The sequence below is a fragment of the Melozone crissalis genome, unplaced genomic scaffold, assembly GCF_028551555.1.
Source record: "Melozone crissalis strain CALT ecotype California unplaced genomic scaffold, PUWL_Pcris_2 ptg000004l_1, whole genome shotgun sequence".
Lineage (NCBI taxonomy): Eukaryota > Metazoa > Chordata > Aves > Passeriformes > Passerellidae > Melozone > Melozone crissalis.
The window spans coordinates 30,191,446-30,206,868 of record NW_026535782.1 but is presented as its reverse complement, the minus strand read 5'-3'; the positions used below and the strand labels follow the sequence as shown (position 1 = coordinate 30,206,868).

The 15,423-nt window shown below is 35.9% G+C and overlaps 1 protein-coding gene across 8 annotated transcripts in view; it reads right to left on the bottom strand.

Annotated features, from left to right (window-relative positions):
• The window catches only part of NAV3 (neuron navigator 3), a 507,738-nt gene that overhangs the window by 23,264 nt on the left and 469,051 nt on the right, over nt 1-15,423 (bottom strand). For all 8 annotated transcript variants that reach the window (XM_054271027.1, XM_054271063.1, XM_054271035.1 and 5 more), the window contains 5 exons: nt 13,834-13,911; nt 5,703-5,786; nt 3,941-4,052; nt 2,437-2,558; nt 444-616 (listed from right to left, as the gene is read on the bottom strand). In XM_054271027.1, coding sequence (XP_054127002.1) covers nt 444-616; nt 2,437-2,558; nt 3,941-4,052; nt 5,703-5,786; nt 13,834-13,911 — 569 coding nt within the window. The remainder of the gene's footprint in view (nt 1-443; nt 617-2,436; nt 2,559-3,940; nt 4,053-5,702; nt 5,787-13,833; nt 13,912-15,423) is intronic.

Genomic DNA, 15,423 nt, shown 5'->3' with positions numbered 1-15,423 from the left:
ACAAAATAGATAAAGTAATAACAGGAGAAATAAGTATACTGTAAAAATTAAAAAATATATATATTTAAGAATTTTTTTAGAATGTCATGAAAAAAGGTAACAAGGAAACATTAACATTTGGCCTTTGCTAAGTGGATACTATAAAGTTGCTAATGGTGCAGGGAGAGCACAACACAGGCTTTTGGAAGTTTGTATAGCTAGGTGATTTTGGGTAAAATCTGTGAAAGGATGAAAGATTATGAACGAAAGATTATGAAAGATGACTGAAAAAGACCTGCTGCAGAACCAGTGTGCAAGTGGTGAAGCTCGCGAGAAATCTGGCAAATGGATGGAGCTCAGGATTAGAAGACCACAGCTGTTGACAACGGTTTCTGAACTGCAAATGGCCATGCTGGAGGAGGCCTGCTTCCCAGCCCACCCCATTTGCCAAGAGAGACACTTACGCAGATGCTGACTGTGATGGTTTCATCGATGTTGTTGCACACTCTCCTGAGCTGTGGGGCAATTTAGGTGAGGAAGGAAGGGAGGAATCTGTCAGCTCTTCTATGTCTGAATGTGAGGAAGGAGGTTTGGTGGACTTTTTCTTTCCAAAGGCCTGTTTGAAAGAGCTTCTTAGCTGGAAAACAAATACAGAGCAAGATTATTTTCCTCATCACAGCACTTTGTGAGCAGCTCATGTTTTGAAGAGTTAGTTTGCAGATGCCACCCTAGCCACTGCCTGAGGTCAGTATGCAGAAGCAAGGTATTAACATATGCAACACAGTATCTCTAAAAACATGATACAGTGCTTTGTTTTGACTTTATTAATCCAGCGCAGTGCAGAAGTAATGCTATGGAGATAGTGCAGGATTGAGTGGTACAGCTATTGGGGAGGGGTGCTCATTTAAAGCCATTAAGCCCCAGTGGAATCCCATTCCCATGGCATTCCCTTCAAGGGGTGGCTTTAAATAACCACTTTGCATCTAGGTACAGGCTCAACTAAATGCTGAAATGAGAAGATAAGTCCAATTTACAGTGTTTGCCAATTTATCTTCCCCATTAAAACTTTGAATGGTCAAACTGTGCAAACTCTATGATTTGGATCACAATCAAGAGGATCTAAATGGGAACAAGAGGTTTGCCTTGTTGTATTACTGAGAAGAATGTTAGCTGAAAGGTATACACAGTTTGTTGCAGATTCCTATAGAGTGGTAGGATTACCGAATGTACAAGCATTGCCTTTTCCCTCTAGAAGCTTGTATCCAGTATTGAAAAGGGACAGAATAGCCAAAGAGCCATTTATTTCAGAAGCCAAGATGACAACAGTTTTGTCTCCAGTTAAAATTAACAATGTCATTTGTTCATACCTTTGTCTAAATACAGAACTTACTCATCTTAGGAAAAATACAGGTTTTATTTTTATTTTCAGAGAGTTGCTCTGGTCAAAACTGTACAGAACACAATGACCAGCTGGTTCCTCTATGAAAAAATGAGGACTTCAAACACATTATTTTCATGGTAAAATTGGAGAGTGGGGAGTGTGACCACTGATCTTAATGAGAAACAATATTTAAGTCCTTTCCAGCTCATGATGTCTAAGGAGAAAGAAATGGATTTTGGCTACACTCCCCCTTTCTATAGCCTAAACTTTGGGATTAAAATGAATAAAGACAAACTGAGAAGACACACAGGATAATCTGGTTTTAGAAGGTATAAAAGCCTACTGCCAAAATAAATAGCAATCATGCCAAGATAGGGTTTTTTTATAGATGCATGCCAACTTTTCCATGGTTTATATTCACCTCACTTCCTCTAGAGTTCACCTTGCAGAAACATGAAAGAGTGTGGAATTACAAATCAAGGGAATGAAGGCTCATCAGTATTTTAAAACAAATGCTTATGCAGATAATATTTTAAAAACAATAAAAACATATTTTCTGATTCTTTATTGAAAGTATTTAATTAAATCTTTAGCAGTATGTGATATTTGTATGTTCCAGTTGAGCAACATCTTCATTTCTTTAAACACTGTAGTATTTTTAAGTGAGAATTCTTAACTGATTTCAACTCCCTCCATAGCTGGGTAATATATTTGAATCAAGCTTTTGAACCAAACTGCAACTGAAGAAAAATCAAATAGGGTTTCAATGTGGCCCAGAGGTGGTTTTTGGTCGCAACAGCTATTTTAAATTTATGATGTTGTTGTTCTTTTCTTGTTGTTGTAATTGTTGCTTGTACTTTTGTTTGTTTTAATTACTCTGACTTATGCAAATAAAACCCTGCTGATATTCAATAATTTTTAGCTTGCTGGTAGTGTCACAGTACAGATACACATGAATTTCTTTATACCCATCTGGCCTCACAAGAACATTGTAATCAAATGAACCATCATGTTACTCAGACACTAGGAAATGACAGAATAGCTAGAAGAGAGGCTTAAATCTGCTGAGTACTCACCCAGTTTTTCTTTTTCTTTTTTTTGGAATCAGCATCATTACCACTGCCAATACTGGAATGACTTGTAGCGCTGTTGATACTGGAAACACTTTCTGAAGAATGTTGCCGCCTTATACGTAGATCTAAAGAAAGGAAGTTACTGTGAAATCTGTTTCAATGTACTACTACTACCACCACCACCACCACCACCACCACCACTACTACTACTACTACTACTTATTACTACTACTACTACTACTACTACTACTACTACTACTACTATTATTATTATTATTATTATTATTATTATTATTATTATTTAGCATCTGCCTCCTAAAAGGCAGTCTAAATGAACATAAATGGCACTGATGCTAGCAGTGGTTCAGATTCAAGCTATTGAAGCTTGTGAGAAACCATATAAGGACTGAGGGGGATGCATACAATTAGTCCAATACTTAGGGGTTTCTCCAAACTAGGCTGTTCTTGCCCTGAAGGCAATGAACCTTCACAGCAATCTGTGCACATGTATCCTCATAACTGAGCACAAGGATTATGTGACATTTCAGTGCCACATGTACTGTAGTTCTGAGGAATGTAGGCACTACTCAACTTGTAGCAGCCCTAATCAGTGTTCAGATTCTACCTTCTAATATACCCCGATAGAAAGAAACAGGCAAGAGTTCATTAAAAATGAATGAAACAAAATAACCAGGAAGTGGAGAATATTAAAAATGGTTGGTGCACCTTCTGAGTTTCAACTTTTTAGAGGTCTCTGATAACTATATCTTAATCATTGGAAATTATTCTTGCAGAACATGTCCACTAATACGAAGGGAAATTACTTTTTAGATTATTTTCTACTTCCTAGAAATTTGCTTTGCTACACTCAAGTCACGCAGTGAAATGACCTTAAGGCAAACACCTAAATAATGACCTCTCTAATGGAAGATCAGTAACACTCTCAAAAATGAATACCATATTATTTTTTTTCAAGTAATTTCTTTGCTGTTGCTTATCAGCAGGCTCTTTTGAAGTATGTATTTATCATGCAATATCGGCCTAACTGTACTGACAAATTAATTTGACATCTGGAATTTAATATCTGCTTTCCTGCACTGATTTAGCACTTCATGAAGGAGCTGAGATGTTGTCAGCTTGTCTCTTACCAACAAGAACACCAATTTACAAAGCTACAGCTTTGACTGGATTCCCAAGCTCTAACCATGTTATACCGTAAGACCTCACTTGTGTCTTGGGTGTACTTCACTAGTCAGTTGCAGGAACACGGTTATCTCTCGATCAATTCCTGGCCACCCAGCTCTAAGATAAAGCTCCAGGAAGTTTGGCAGACAGGAAACTTGGGCAAGGTTTCCAGCTCTGGAAATACCACAAGTATGCCTACCACTCACTTCAGAATGTGCTTTGCCTTGCAACAGAGCTCCCAAACAACAGAAAAGTAGTGACTTAGCTTTTTTTCCCCCTGGGGAGAACTTTTGCATTTATTTTGATAAAGACAAGCCCATACCTTTGTGGGTATGATCGGGACCATTCAAGGCTCCTTGAATAGCAGCTTGTGCAGCAGAATTCTGGGCTTTCAGCATTTCAATGGTTTCTCTTAGCTCTATAAGCTCAGATTCCTGTGGGAAGAGCAAAGAGAGATCAAAATAATGGCAAAAGAACAATGTTTGTCTAAGCTAAAAGACAAAATTGCAAGGGAAGAGTGTTCAAATTAAAGATCATGGGACTGCTTGGGTTATCAAAAGGGCAGCAATAAAAAGAATGCATACTTTCTCTCCAAAGATATTGAAGTTAACTAACATATTCTTTTTCATTTACTCTATATAAAGCAATCATTTTATTTTTAAGAAGAAAACATTTTTAATTAGGAGTAATCTAAAAAGGGTCTCAATTGACTATAAAATATATAATTAAGAAAAGCTCAATGACTTTGTTGCAAAATACAATGAAGCCATTGAAGTACATCCTTTAATATGTGAGGCTACTGTTTAATGGATGAATTCAAAAGATTTAATTTGTTAATTACTAATTTAATTAAAAAGCCCCTGTTTAATAGAAATGGTCCTGCAAGTCGAAGCAAAATTATTCCACTTGAGTGCAAGAAGTTCTGTATCAGAATGCACTGCTGATTTTTATTAGAAAATATATTTTATTATTGCTTTTATAAGCAATATTTTATTTATTACTCCCTGTCCTTCCAGTCTCCTTCCTATATAATTAGGGTTAAAGGAATTTAAACTCAACAATAGAGAAAAGAAGAGAAGGAAAAGACTAAGTTTTAAATCTTTTGGGAAAGAAACTTGGAGATGATCCGTTTCAATGTCACTGCTTAACTCCTTCTGGAAAGAAAACCTGATGGATTTACACTTTGTAAAATAGTTAAAAGTTTTGGTTTTAAGAAAATTCCATTGTGACTGTGTTTATTTCTTCCCCCCCTCCCCCCTCCCCAAGATGAAACAAAAGCAAACAATACAAATATTTTCAATCCAGTTCACAATGAGTCTTGCGACATTTCATCTGTTGGTGCTCAACCAGACTCTGAAATGCTATTTTTGTAGACAGTTACAGACTCCAGTGGCGACTAGCAGCTCACAGATAAATATATTTTTTGACAGTTTGGGTCAAGGAGACCTTTCCATTAATAGGACATTGTTGAAAATTCATAAGGGTAGAAAGTTGCAGAAGTTCAATCCTGCAAGGTGCTAAGCAGCCTCTTAATCCTGAGCTTGGTAAAAGGACTCACATTAAATTTCTTTGTATCAGGTTTAGAGTATTTTTTCCCCCATTAGATAAACAGCACAGTGAAAAAGTGAAAACCCAAACTGTTTACTTATGGATAGGATGCCTAACCTTCATTAACTTTCTCAATTAAGCTATTTTTCTCTACTTAAACTTCTTTGTTTCCTGAAATTCCATTGTTCTGGGGGTGCTGGGAGGTCGGAATGAAGCACTGCAGCAGCTTATGATAAATTTTTGTTACAGGATACTTCAGTATGGAGTAAACCTGAAGTCATGCATGTTTTCATTGAATTCTGGAAATGAAAGATTTTAGTGTCCAACTGTTTTATGATACTATCTGTGTAAACCTGATACTGCACAGTTTTTTCCACATGCTGCTGGACATTTATGAAAAATTGATCGCAGCAACCATTAAAGAAAAATCTGTCTTGTTGTCACAGATGTCCCTTTTTCCTTTTAGTGGTGTTTAAACCAAACTCTAACATAATTTTCTATTTTCTACAGTAAAGCATCCTCTTTGACCAACCTACCTTTTGTTCAGCAGTCATTGTTAGACTTTGCAGTCGGCCTGTCATATTTCCCAAGCTTTTTTCAAAAGCTGCAACTAGATGAGCCTGTGAAGAAAGACAACACAGGGAAACTTTCCCAGATCTATTTGATTTTTAAAAGTATGTTTTTCCTTCAAGCACATTTTCTCCAGCTCTTTAATATTAGTTCAAACTCAGACTGAGCTAAGTTGGATAGATGAATCAGCCAAATGCACCCAGTGTTCCTCAGGCTTCTTTAGCTCCCAATGAGATTAGCTCAGGTATCTCTGCCTGGAAATGAATTATGGATTTAATGCCTGGCTTTAAGTTTACTGATGTATTAGCCAAAAGTAGTCTGCTCCCAAAGAGAAGTCCAGGAGCAATTATTTTCAATTACTGGACACTTCAAAACAGGAATTCAAGCACTTTATCTTGAAGTAATTTTTAACTTCAGAAATAAAAACCTTCAGAAAAATCCTAAGCCTTAAACAAAAAATAACACAGTTAGTCTTACAAAATGCCATTGCTTAGTCTATTAATACTATATTGCTCATATATGTCTGTGTGCGTATAAAATATGTTTTGTAAAATATAAATATAACATTTATAATGTGTGCAAATATATATATATATAAAACAAAATAAAATCCTGAAAACTGGAAGTATTACTTCTCAGTATAAAAAGCAATAGAGTTGAAACAGATCAAAATATTAAAAAAAAAATAAAACTTCTTTCTGGTTCTTATTTTTTAAACAACCTGCATCCTACACTGTAATCAAACTAAATTTATACGAATTATACTTAATCAGATCTAACTGGCACTGAGCTTTGTAGGGCAAAGAAGAGCAAATGGTCTTAAAAATCCCAATATGCTAAGCCAGGGAAAGTAGAGCCAAGGGAAAATAAAGATTTAATTTTTAAGGAAGTCCATATAATCCCATCCATTTCTCTCCCAACATCAAATAGTAAAAGCATAAGGAAATGCTTATTTTCTCATTACCATCTCAAAAGTGGTAATAGACAAAGTCTCCAACCATTGGCACATGGAAATATAACTCAAACTCACCATATTTATATGCAAAAATGGATTAACTGAGCTTCCTCAGGGAGAAAATTTAGTTTTTATTATAGCAGTTCAGGCACACACAGTGCCTGGCAAATTTTTCAGTTGCAGATTTGCATGCTTTTACAAGCATAGTTGAAATTGTTTGAATGTATGTAGTTGTACTGAATCTGAGGTATAATCAAGAAAAGACATGGTCCAAAAAGGATTTTGTTCTGCATTTTAGGAGAGGGAAAAGAGCTTCTTGCCACCTTGCTCTGTATATTATCCCTCAAATAGAAGAAGATTACCATAAATATAATAGTGGGCTACTTATGCATCTCTGCTTCAGAGCTGCTGTACTGATGAGTGACTTTTGTGTCTTGTAAATAATTTTGGATTGCTATAAATATTTAGGTGTCTTGAAAGCCTCTTATTTTATTCTTATTAAACTTACTAAAAGTTTACTCCTTGTAAACCACACTATTAGTATACTTAGGTACACAATTACTTACAGATGTAGTGGTCAATCGACCTGCTTGCTGCATCTGCAGAGATATCTTAGGGATAACATTTGTGGTGAAAGGACACATACCACAAGGACTAACTCCAGATAAACATGAGACTAGAAAAATATAGAATCTCTAGAAGATAATTGCATATATTCCTATTTTAACATTCATAACTTAGGCTACATTCTGGAAGTTAAAATCTTTGATAAAATGAACCTGAAAACCTGCCAATCAATACTACAGCCTTTGGTTGTTTTCACTACTCTATTTCTCGAAGAAAATAAAAATAACTGTTTTTAAACTTACTTTTAACTTTATTAATTAGCTACATGTTAAACGTATCCAGATTAATCTATGGCCTTTTATTTCCAAAGATGATGACCACACATCCAGAACACTATCAGAGACAAAATAGATGCACTACTACAGAATTTTTGCCAAATGTCTCTTCATTACTTTTGTTTAACAGGAAACTAATGGAGCTCATTGTTCCCTGCCTCATAAAAAATCTATGTCTTGGCTGATGGCTCATGGTTCTGTTTTACTCTGAGAATTACAGTGGGGACTGAGAGCTTGAAAGAGGAATAATTTGTTTAATTATGCATTGCTTCTCTCCTTTTCTAGAAATTAGACTGTAATAACCACAGTACTTTGGTACCAACCTATGCATACTTGTGTAAAGTATTTTCCTGTTCCATAGCTACAAATGCATCCTGTATAGTACATGAATAGACAACAAAGAACTTACAGGAAAAATTAAGTAGTAAAAAGCAGCATTAAAAATGTCATCAAAGGTCACTGAAACTGTTATTTTCTGACAGCCTTTAGAGAAAGACAGCCATGTCACAAAGGTTCTTAGTAAAATTCACCCAGTGACAGAGAACATTACCTTCTTGGAATATTATACCAAACTTTTTGCATCATAAATGTTATTGGATCAAGATGATGCATTTTTCTAACTCATTTCAAATAAAGACTATTAGAACTTGATTTCCTAATAATAAAGAAATGTAATTCAAAGTCCCATTTACCATAAACTATTCAAGAAGAAAACCTTTTAATTGCATTGTTCATTACTTTAAATGTTTATTACAAGATAACACTCATCTACTGAAGTATTGATTTTATATTCAGAGTAATAAACTGTTCTTTCTCCATGGTAGCTAATATTCATTCCGTCAGCTGTCTAGGAGCTATGACTTGCAAACTTAAGCACATTTTCCCTACAGAAATACTATACAATAAAATAAGAAAATTTCATTTCAAAAAGGCTAAATTATCAGGATACTTATATGTGTGTGTTGAAGTATACATAAAACAGAAGTATATGTATGTATTTCCATTTGAGATCAGCTTTCACATTTAAACAGTTAAATGCAGAATAATTCATAAAGCAATTAAAGCAAAGAGAAAGAAAAATCTGTGTCTTTAATAATGTTCATCGGAAACTAAAAATTCTAATTAGAAACTTTTTTTACACTTAAAAATTTGGTAATTTATTTTGATTGGATTTCTAATCCTCAGTTTCTGAGGATGATTAAATTTATCTAGAAGTTTCCATTCTTTCATTCTTGTAAAAATATTCAGGAATTGTTTTGTTTGTTTTTTTAAGATACAGCCAGTCTCTCACACCTTAGAAATCTCTGTGTTAGATTCAGAAGTTTCATTCATGGAGTACACACATCCTTGCAATACTTCAAAGAGTAGCCTGAATATTATATGTGGTTTATATAATGCTCATTCTATAGTAAAAATATGTCTTCAAAATTGAATGCAGTATTTGTACTTGAAAAAAAGACATCCTGGAATTAGAGTTCAGTAACTGGGCATTACTTGAAGTATGCCTGCAGCAAAATATATCCATCATTAACTTGACACACATATTAGATACATAGTTAGACAGCTCTTAATCTGTAGATATCCTTCACATATGAGTAAATTTTGACTTCTATTAACATGCAAAATGCACACTGGAAACAGTCGAAGAGATGTATTCAGTGCTAAGATGACAGATTTGATTTTAAAGATTTCCTTAGTAAACTATCCCAGCCAGGCAAGCCCCAAATACCTCAGCTCAGGTTTACAGCCTATCCCGAACATGACATTCACATATGAAACATCTGCCTTCCAACACACTTTGGGACTTGACCTGTGGCGTTCAGATTTATAAAACAAAGGCAAATAAATAAAGTTCCTCCCACCTGACAGGGCTGAATGAAAGGAGCTGTGAAAGGCCAGAAGAGATCAGGCTGGCTGCAAGCAGCAACTGTAGATCTGGTGGCCTTTTCTGTTTGCTGCCTGCTAGCATCTTGTTGCTTGGCTGTAGGATAGTGGTTCAGAGCTGGCCAAACAAGAGCATTAGCCAGCACACTCCCTCCGCTTTCTACTGGCATCCTGGCTCTACTACAGCTTGCAAGCAAGCACCCTTCAGCTTTATACAGTACAAAGCTCTGATCAAAGTCCCTCTGAACAGGCTTGGTCAGGCTGCTCACTGGAATTTGAGCCCTTGTCAGTCACATACGGAGTCTGCTGGTTGGACATTTTCTGCACTGAAAACAGGCCCTTTCTGAATTAGTATTGAGATTTACCTTTCAGCCACACTGAGACAGATGCCAAGGGTAAAGCAAGAATCTCAGAGAAAATCTGTAAATTAAGCATCCAAATGACAGCTGGACGCAGCTTGAATTTAATCATTTGCAGGCAAAACACTTTGGCCCTTTGGGGCTAATCAAATGAAATAAACTGCTGAAGTCAAGCATAGTACTTGAGTCCAGCCGACGAAAACTGAACAACAAATCAAACCAAATAAGAAAAATTTAATCAGAGTTTTCAATAATGCCTGAGAAATGCTGTAACTTCCAATTGACAGATTTTGGTATAAAATAATGTATCAAGCAAAGGCTTGATTGAAGAGGTCAAATTTCAACCTGCCAGTCTTTTAATTACTTATATACTAATGTCACCAACAGTCTTCTCTGGAGAAGCAAAGAAAGGCACAAATAGTATTGAAATAAGCTGAATAAAGTGCTCTTTTTTTCACTCATGTACAGTACTTTTGCTCAGTTCTACAGAGGGAAATGCTAATAACAAATTCACATCGAGATGGAGCTTTGAAGGAACAAGATTTCTGGCTATTAACACTTTCCTTCTCCAGACCACAGCAAGGCAAAAAGTGCTGCCCATTTTCAGACAGTGAAGATACGGAAATTAGGAAAGGTTCAGGACTAACGCTAAGGACTAATGCTAAGAGGAATGCATTTGTAGCAAAAGCATCAGAAAGGACTGAGCATTTTTCTCGTTAGCAAAGCACCACAAAAGACAGACTGTTCATGCAGTTCTCTGTTTGCCAGAGAAAACAGACAGTGATCAAACTTTTCTGAATTAAACTTAATGCTCGTTCAAGATTTAGTCTTCCTGATGAGCAAACATGACTCAAAATGAGGGTCACAGTAGTATTATCCATGTAGAGATTTGATTTCTTCTCTGAGAATAAGTTCCAGATTTTTGTGATTAGGAATATTTCTCCTTTAAAAGGCAGTGACTGGTGAAATATGTAGTCTCTTAGACTACAAAATAAACGATAAATGAGTACACAAAAGGAACGCATTGCTAAGGCAGTACAAGTTCATGAAATCTAGAAAGCCATCTAGGTTTTCTGTAAGTTGGCCAAGTTAAATCAATTGTTTGTTAATAACTCTCAGAATTTTCATGAAAAGTTCTTAATATGTGGTGCTTAAACATCAATTCTGTAATTAAATAAATTTCAGTGGTTCTATCACAATTAAATAGTTGAATATACTGTCTGCTTTTAGCCTGGATTTTATTTCTGATGTTTAAGAGATACTTTGTAGAATTTCTTCTCATAAAATCCTTGAAGGACTGACAGAAGGACCCCTAAAAAGCAGTTGCTTTTGATTGTTTGGTTTCATATGAAAGTGTTGTTTTAATACTTTACAAGTTCTCTATCAGAAGCAGCAGAAAATGAATTCAGGACAAGGTTTATTGTGAAATACTTCTCAATTTTTTGGTTCTGTAAAGTATGTATCTCATGAGAACATCCTGCCAAAAATATTTACTCCCAATATCTAGTAATATCTATTTTTTTTAAAGATGGTATTAATTGTGAATATAATTTTGTTCATGCCTAGGGATTTTGAAGCCTCTACATTTCGTGCTCCTGAAAAATTTAATTTTGAAGGAATTTCTACATGTTGGGGATTTGGCAAGAGGAAAGATTTCTCTTGTATCATTAAAAAAATGCATGTGCAAAATGGATCCGCCTTAGGGTTGCTTATAGGTTTAGAGTTTAAAGAATATCTCCATGGAGATGGATTAGAAGGTGTGTAACAGTCAAAAGAACATGATTAAATTAACCAAATGTGGTACTTCTGGATAGGAAAACCAGATGTCTATGCATATATATTTAGCCATCCTATTGAAAATGTCCTTACAGTTAGATCCATAGAAAAGCATTTTTCCTGACTGTTCAGAAGCCCAGAGGCAGCATATAGGAACAGATTCCCAACAATCCAGTCTGATTTATACAGATCAACCCAAATTTATTTCTTACGCACACAGCTGATTTAGTTTGGGTAAAAACCAAGCCAAAATTCCCATTTTTAACTTAACTCCATTTCTTTGAATTATGGATCAAATCTAATTATAGTGTGGACCTGGTTTGGACAATTTGTCTAGAATAAATCATGTTATTAGAAACCATCCTGTATGGTGTTTATTTAATAGAAAGTCATATTGGCCAGAGGTACAGTGAAGGACTTCTAAATAAGACTGAGGAGAGACAGGAGCCAGTCTGTCCAAACAAACAAAACAATGGCTTAATTTCCTCAGCTGCAGAGAATGCTCTGACATTACTGCACTTGTTGCCATATTATAGACTATAGCATTTCTGGGTTGACTGAAAAGTGACAGAGCCTGAGTATTCTTTCAAGTCTCCCTTTCAACACAACAGTTAGAAAGAATCTGCTGGTGTTTCTGTTCTGAGCCAGTGAAAAGAGGGAAGGGAAAACTGTTTTTCTACCTGCAGAGTAAAGTGAGGAGTGGTGCCAGAGGTCCTGAGTTATCACCTGGAACAGGCACTGAGTACAAGCCCTCCAAAGGCAAACAATTTAATTTAACTGATATGACACCTCAATTTAGAATAATGAAAAGGTTTCGTTTGGGAAGGACCTTTAATGATCATCTAGTCCAACTTCTGACTGGGGGCAGACACATCTTTCGTTAAATCAGGGGCTTGCTGGAATCAAGACAACTCCTCTGGATAACACCAGGGCACTCAGAGTAGATATGAGCATGTCTGTGATTGTGCTGTGTTACAAGTCCAGCCAGGAATCACCTTCCTATGCTCCCCACTGCTGCTGCACCTCTGCATTTGTTGTGGAAAGAAAAGGGCCCTGTAGAGAGCAACAGACTCACTAGCAAACATACCAAAGCATGCTATTTCAGCTCTTCTCTCCTCTCAGTGTGGGTTTTAGTTTGTTGCTCTCAGGATAGATGAATAAAGAACTGCCCAAACTGGCAAAGATAAAGGTCAGTGTCTAAAACATGTGAATAAAGGAGCCCCAAACCCAATACAGACATGCTGGCTATTCTAGCTATACATGCTCAAATGAAAAAACCCAACCCACAATCCAGATTTTGAATTTACAAACATTGCAATGTCCCACATCATCTGATTCACTAGTTCATTCCCAGTACTCAGAAGAGTATGGCAACCTAAACTGCTACAGATGTACAAATACAGGTGCTCTGCAGCCTTCTGAACAGAGATGAAAGTGCTAAGCATAGCTTTTCCACATTTTCATGTGTGGAAGTCACACACAAACAAGCAGCTTTCACAGAGCTAGAGATTATTTTTTCACAACATGAAATAATTTCTTTGACATCAGCACTTATTCATAAATCTAAATAGTCAGGACACCTACACTTCAAAGAGAGATTGTTCAGTAACTTCACCTGAAACCACATTAACCAGACAGGATTGTCTCTTGCATTCTGTATCTGGCATTATTTTTAGATAACACGTTCCATAACTCATATTACCAATATATGTCAATTTGAAGGAACACCAGGAAGCTCTCTGGTATTAATTGTGAAATAGCCCAGTTTTAATTAGTTATATACCAGCACTGCTTTTTTAGCATATAAATCACTTGTAGACCGTGCTTCCCTTCACACCTGACTGCATTTTGCAGGGTTTGTCTTTGTGAAATTAAACGCAAATGAATTCTATTAGAATATGCAAATCATGCCTTTCTTTGCTTGTGTCTCCTTACTTTTGGCCATTTTTTATAATTGATTCTGAGAAAAGGGTGAAATTTAACATGATAGGACTGTCACATTCAAACTGTGGAAACTCCATTTCTACTGCCTACTTGTCGTTTCCACAAGATTAGTTTTTCTTGAAGCTGGGACAGTATAGAAATTCAATGAAGCCATTAACTTGGAAAACAAAAACTCTAAATAAACAAATAGTAAATGTCTCCAAGACTATGTGTTGAGGAAGAGCAATTGGTAATGTATTCATTGATACTACTTATCATCACAAACAAAAATACTTACATTTGCTGAAAGTTGAGAAGTAAGTGTAGCAACTTTCTCCTGCGATGCAACCAACTCTCTTCGTAGTTTCTGAATTTGCTAGAGAAACAACAGACTGCTGTCAGTAATTCAGCAATGTTTTTGTTGTGGTTATTTTGTATGTTTTCTTGAGAGACAACCAATAGATTTACAATGTCTTAGCTTCAAATTTTAATCTCAGAACTATCCAGAAATACAAATTATTAGAAGTTGTAGCTCAGTGTTGTTCCAACTGTTTTCTAGCTCTCAACCGGTGTATGAGCCAGGATTCCAGTTAAGGGAGCACACATGGGTAAATGCTTAATTACTTTGTATGTAATATCCTTTTTTGCAAGGGAAATGTCACAAGTTTTTACCAAATCCCACAAGTCCCAAACATATGCTTAGTGCAATCAAGGAGATGTGACCTGAGGCTTTGAAACACGAGTGCATTTGGGTGAGGTTCGCCATGCCTGACTGTAGACATGATGCAACCAACATATGTTGAATGATAACATGATAAATGTACTCTCATGCTGCCTGGCATGAAGAAGGCTTTGATGGCTACCTCAGACACAAGATTCTTCTTTATGGTTGTCTAAAATTAGGTGAGGTAAAGTAGTATTTTTTTTTCTCTAACACATGCTTCCTACAGTCCCTGAAATTCAAACATGCAACCTCTTTAAATCTTATACAGTATTCAAAAACTTGCTTGCAACTTAAAAAAAATAAATGTAGCTTTAAATGTGCTTATTGACATGAAAATAAAGTCAAGACCCTTTTATCCTTTAATGAAAAACAGAATCCTTATGAAAAATATGTTTCCATTTTAGCTGGGGTAGATACCTAACATGAAGCTTGCACATCATTTTAAGCCCATTTAACTCTATTTGAGATCTTACAGGGACTTCTGGGCACTGTACTGAAATCAAGCACAGCATGGAGTTTCACTTTGAAGAGCCTCTCATATTCAGATGTAAATTATTCCAGACAAGAGAGATAAAATGGGTAAAACCAGCCTAGGAAAGGGAATATTTACAGTCACTAGTAAAGACCATTGCAGTACTTTAGTTTTATGACTCCCATGAAAACCAACAAGAAATACTGTACAAGCAACATGAACATGTTCCTGTACTTCTGTAACGCAAAAATAGCTCAGTCATTTATACTAGCTCAGTTGAAAAGGGGCAGATTATTGAGCTGTTCTCCATCCTGGACTGACCCTTTTATTTTTCCAAGTTTTCTCTTTTGGTTTTAAATGCAATTATTTGGCATTCCAGCTTAAACTACACTTTCATCATGCTCTTGCAAATCACAAAGGTAGGTCTCATGAAGTGCTGTCCAACATCTCCTGTAAGAGCATCTCAAGCAGACCCAGATATTGAGAAAACATCATGTAGAAATATAAAGGAAAGAAATGTTTATTTTCTATATTCAGACCTACAGAAAAGGCAATAAAATGAGGAACTGGAATTTACACTACTGAGCTACAACATGCCTCTTTATCTCTTTTTAACTTAAAGAGATGTGAGCTTAGACAAAATTATATTGAAATATACTGCAGCAAGGAGGGAAGGATATGTTTATTTGTTC